The 5,327-nt window shown below is 62.5% G+C and overlaps 1 protein-coding gene across 1 annotated transcript; it reads left to right on the forward strand.

Annotated features, from left to right (window-relative positions):
- The first annotated feature begins 3,244 nt into the window (after positions 1-3,244).
- NKX2-8 (NK2 homeobox 8) lies at positions 3,245-4,999 on the forward strand. Its single transcript, XM_041760210.1, has 2 exons — positions 3,245-3,576; positions 4,249-4,999. Exons 1-2 carry the CDS (start codon positions 3,420-3,422, stop codon positions 4,809-4,811), a joined length of 720 nt encoding a protein of 239 aa, XP_041616144.1. The 5' UTR covers positions 3,245-3,419; the 3' UTR covers positions 4,812-4,999.
- Positions 5,000-5,327: the final 328 nt, after the last annotated feature.

The following is a 5,327-nucleotide window of genomic DNA, read 5'->3' on the forward strand; positions in this document are numbered from 1 at the left end:
CCAGAACATCAAATAACATTTTAAAATCTAGAAAGGATATTCAGTTAGATGATTTGCTTGTGATACTAAGAATCTCTTATGAATTGGAGGCAATTTATATAAAGATTTCCAATATGTGTAAAACTTACTATCTTGCCTAGTTTTTCCAATTGACCCAGTATCAAAATAAATTTCCCCTCCCATGTCGTTGAGTTTATCTGATATGAAGAGGCAATAGTGAAAGTGCCTTTCACTAATAATTCTGGCTGTTTACCTCCTTTCCTCCATTACTTCAGAAGGGAGCAACCTCCTGGAGTCCCCAGGCTCTAGCTCTTAGAGATAATTTAGATAAAATCCCAGAGCCCAGTTGAGAAGAGGATTGGACCAGCCAGCCAAGGAATCTAACAGAGGAGGGAGGAAACCACAATGACACAGTGAAACCGCAATGCTTTCTAGAACCAGCAGGTGCGGAGTTTTCCTGGGATATTTAGAACACAGACCGAGACCCAGGAACGCTGTTGCCAGATTAGGGAAAGTAAGGATAGAAGTAATATTTGGAGCTAATCCCAGAGCTAGGTCCTTCTCAGAGCACCAATGCTGAATGTGGGGGGTGGGGGGAGTTATCTCTTCTTCGGGAGCCAAATACTAAGAGTAAAAGCAAATATTTGATGCTGAAGAGCTCTTAAGAATTGAAGAGTGCCATTTACTTATTTCTACACATCAGTGTGGGCTTAGGATGTTAAATAGATTAAAAGGCTAAGAGAGGTCAGTCACTCCAGGAAAGACTCTTCTTTTGCATCTCCTGACTTGGTTCTCTGGTCCTCTTTCCAAAACTAAGATCTACCTCACTCCAACTCCTGTGGCTGGTCCTTTGGAAACTTGGAAGATGGCACATCCTCTCCTAGAACATTCTGGAGAATGTGGAGTCAGAGTCCTGGGGATGAGTACCAGAAAGGGGGGGAGGGACCCATGATGGAGTGAGGGGGGAGACCAAAGTTGCTGGCTAATTCGATAAAGATAGTTTAAAAAAAAAATTCCAGCAGATGTAATCGTAAAACTTATAAGGTCCTAAGAAGTTACCATATCTATTCTCCTCTATTTCAGATAAGGGTGGGGGGCGGAGGGGGAGGTTGGGGGGAGGGTGGTTCAGAGTGATGAGGCCATTAGAGCTAGTTAGGAGCTGGGCTGGGGTGCCAACTGACTCCCAGGCCAGAGCTCCTTCTCCCTGACACAGCCATGAAGTTCAGACCCCAAATGGGAGTCTATCCTAATGCTTCCGTAAGATGGTTTCAATCAGTGCTCTCCTTCCACCTGTCTCTGAAAATGGGGTAGCAGAGGTTTGCCAGGCATCCGGCTCTAACTGGATAGAAGTCCTGGAAGCCCTGGGTCAGTCTGTGGCCTGCTCAGTCTCTGGGACGCTGGGGCTTAGGTGTTGGGCGCAGTGGGCCCCGAGTTTCAGGCTCTGCTCCCCCACCCCCAGCCACCTCCCCCCCCCCCGCCCCCGTCTACTCCTGGCTCCCTCTGCCGCCCATCTCGAAGAGGACAGACAAGTCATTTCAATTTAATCTTATTTAAAAAGACATAACTAATAAATCTATTGCCGGGGCGGCGGAGAGACGGCCAGCAGAGTCGATCGTGCTCCCAATCCCATTGAACCCCATTGAAAACCATGACAACACGGGACAAGCTCCGATTTATCCCGGCGTGCTAAAGAGCTTTGTGAGCAGGCGTCAATCACGCATTATTTCGGACTGAACAAATGCAAAATCTTGACTGGAACAAATGCTTCCAACAGGTCCGGGGCGTCGAGCTCCATTTCCCCTTTGTCCGCGGCCTAGCAGTTGGCCTGTATTGGGGTTGCCTCCGCCCGACCACCCAGCGCGCGGCGCAGCCCGGGGAGCCTTGGGCACGCTTGACAGGGAGGCTGATGGGGAGGGTGCACCGGGCCGGCGAGCCCGGGCCACTGCACAGGAGCCAGGTCCGGGTTAAGCTCAGGTGCAGCTAGGGCTTCGGGGACGGCCACCCAAGCGCCGCGCCGCTCTCCAGAATTTAGCAGCCAAATACCCGAAGGGCGGCCGCAGAGGCGAGGCCTCCAGAGCGGCCCCGCGAGCCCCGCTGCAGCGCGAGCGCGGGGAGCCCTGGGCCAACAGAACGCCCTGCACCTGGAGCGATTGCTGGGGTGGGGCTGTGGGAGCTGGATCTCAGGCCCGCACCGCACCCCCTCCCCGCACTCCCCCCCCCCCCCGGGCGGCAGGCAGGCTGACCCTTCTGCCCGGCGAGCCCAGCCCGGATTCTCCCGGTGATCCGGGACCGGCTAGCGCGAGGCCCGCCCCGCCCGGGGCAGAAGCGTAGCCCCGGGACTCAGCCCCACCCCGAGGCCACGCGGCTGAAGCTCCCCAGTGGCGCCGGAGGGTGTGGCGACGCCGAGGCCATCCAAAGCCTCCGCGGCCTCCCCGTGAGACGCGCCGTCGCCCTGGGCCCACGCGCGGGCCTGGGGGGGGGGCTCCGAGGAGCGGCGGCCACGGGGCCCGGCGGTGGCGCCAAGGACCTGAAGCGCTTGGCCCATTCCGCCTGGGTTTTGCGGGTCTGGGGCGCCGGGCGCAGGGCTGGGCTCCTGCCCTGCAGCCAGCCCTTCGCCAGCTCAGCCCGCGCGGGAACGTTAGGGCTGTGGTTTCCAGCGGCCTCCGAGCCCGCGGCCCGGCCGGGGCGCCGGGCCCCTCGCGCCGCCTGAAGCTCCTCGCCCGAGTCCCCGGAGGGCCCCAGCCCGAGCAGAGCGGGCGAGCGCGCCGGGGCTTAACGCCGCCTTGTAAATCACTTTCCGGGTAATTGCGGGCAACGAACGCTCTCGCAAACAAGCTCGAGGGATAAAGCAAACAGGGAATAAATTCCTGGGTGCTCATAAACCCACCCACGCCGCCCCCACCCTAGCCGGCGCTCCTCGGGGCCAGGCCCCGCGTCAGCCCAGGAGGAGGAGGAAGCCGGGGCCGCGACAGGCGGGGGGTGACCACCGCTCGCCACCCAAGATGTTATTCATCGGTAACAATCCCCATTATCTGTCCCCACTTTGGGCTAATCAGACGGAATCGCTAATGCCGGAGAGCCGCTTCCTGCCTCCTCTGGGAGGTAACGGGGCGCCGGGGGGCGGGGGGCGGGGGACGGGGCGGGGCGCGGGGGGCGGAGGTGGCACCTTCCGGGCTCGCCGTCTTTGGTCCAGCACTCATTCAGGTACTTAACACCCCGGAGACCCGGACCTCGGCTCTCAAAGCATCCCGGGTGGGAAGAGCTGTTTATATAAACAGAGACTGCGCTGTAAGCGCGCTAATACCCCGCCCGGCAGCCGGCGCATGGCGTGCGCCTCGGGCGCCCACTCGTAGCGGCGGCGCCCCGGCCGCCCCGCCGGCCCTGCCTGCCCCGCCCCGCCCCCCTGCCCCTCCGTGGCCATGGCCACCTCTGGGCGCCTCAGTTTCACCGTGCGCAGCCTCCTGGATTTACCCGAGCAGGACGCACAGCACCTGCGGAGGCGCGAGCCGGCGCTGGGCGCTCCCGGGCCCGGCCCCTGCGCCGCCTGGCTGGAGTCCGAGCGCGGCCACTACCCCTGTGAGTAAGCGGAAGACCGCGGCGGGGGTCGGGAGCGGGGAGCAGAACCGTGCGCCCGGCCCGCCCGGCGCCGGGAAGTCCCAACCAGCCTTTGGACCAGAGGCTCTGTCCTCCTCAAACCCCGATGCCATTCGTGCCCTGGTCAGCACCGCCCGAGAGCAGGTCCTTGCGCCTGGCACTGACGCCCGGGATCGGGGTTGCTGTTTCTAGAGCTCAGGATTTTTAAGTATTTGAGAAACGGCCCTTAAATGTTTGAAAACACGGCTACATTCTCAGGCCTCAGTCCGGGATGGGCAGCATTGGCGAGCCCAGCTCCCCACGGCTTTGCAAACCTCGGCCACCTCCTGCAGCGGCCGTGGAGGTGGCCCGGGTCGGTGCCCGAGCTTGCGGCAAGTGGTCCGCTGGCGCAGCGACCGGTGCGGACTTGTTTTAAGAGGGCCCTGGAGAGTTTCTGAGGAGGGGGGGGGGGGGGGGTCTCGTCTCAGGCTGTGGCATTTGGAGAGGCGGGTGTCCGGTTGTGGGCCCAGGGAAGGACGTGGTTTCACCCCAAAAGCCGCGGGCAGCTGGCGGCGCCCTCCGGCCGGCGGCTCCAGGCGCGCGGGCGCGCGGGCAGCAGCCCGAGGGCGGGGGAGCCGGCGTCTCACGGGGCCGTGTCTCCTTTGCCCCCTCTAGCCTCGGACGAGAGCAGCCCGGAGACCAGCCCGCCCGACTCGTCGCAGCGGCCGTCCGCTCGGCCGGCGTCTCCCGGCTCAGACGCGGAAAAGAGGAAGAAGCGCCGGGTGCTGTTCTCCAAGGCGCAAACGCTGGAGTTGGAGCGGCGCTTTCGGCAGCAGCGCTACCTGTCCGCGCCCGAGCGCGAGCAGCTGGCGCGCCTGCTTCGCCTCACGCCCACGCAGGTCAAAATCTGGTTCCAGAACCATCGCTACAAGCTGAAGCGCGCGCGCGCCCCGGGCGCGCCGGGGGCGATGGAGCCGCCTGACCTCGCAGCCCCCGCCGAGCTGCGCGCTGCCCCGGGCCTGCTGCGCCGCGTGGTGGTCCCCGTGCTGGTGCGCGACGGTCAGCCCTGCGGCAGCGGCGACGTGAGCGCGGCCTCCGTCCGGGACAAGAGCGGCGCGTCCACAGCTGCCGCCTGCCCCGTGCCGGGCTACGCCGCCTTCGCGCCCTGCTCGGCGCTCGGCCTCTTCCCCGCCTACCAGCACTTGGCGCCCCCGGCCCTGGTGTCCTGGAACTGGTGAGCCCGATGCGGGCCGCGGGCACCTGGGGCTGCCCCGGACTTCGGGGAGCCCGTGCGGCCGAAGCCGGGCTGGGGGCCGAGACCCGCAGGGCTCCCCCGACCCCTCCTCTCTGCGGGCCCCACCTCCTTGGGCGCAGGGGTCTCCCGCCCCGCCCTCACCAGCCGCGGAGCAGGGAACTTTAGCCAGGATTTCCCCCCCCCCCTCTTCCCTCCACCGCCAGCCCCAGAGCTAGATTTTATTGCTTAAACCTTATTTGTATATTTTTAAATAGCTATTTGTATGGGAAGCAACTTATTTTTTAAAGAAATAGAGTATTTTTCCTCTTTGTGGTGCTGCGAGAATAAAATGTGTAGGGTTGAGTCCCCCGAGCGCCTGCCGGGGACGTAGATGGCAGCTGTGCTCTCCGGCCCGGAGTTCAGGCCGCCAGTCCACTCTCCCCACCCCGGGTTGCGTGGAAAGGACAGATCCCCGTCCCGACGCAGCTTTAGGAAGATACTGGGGGGAAGGGGTGGAGGG

Source organism: Vulpes lagopus, chromosome 6, assembly GCF_018345385.1.
Source record: "Vulpes lagopus strain Blue_001 chromosome 6, ASM1834538v1, whole genome shotgun sequence".
Taxonomy (NCBI): Eukaryota; Metazoa; Chordata; class Mammalia; order Carnivora; family Canidae; genus Vulpes; species Vulpes lagopus.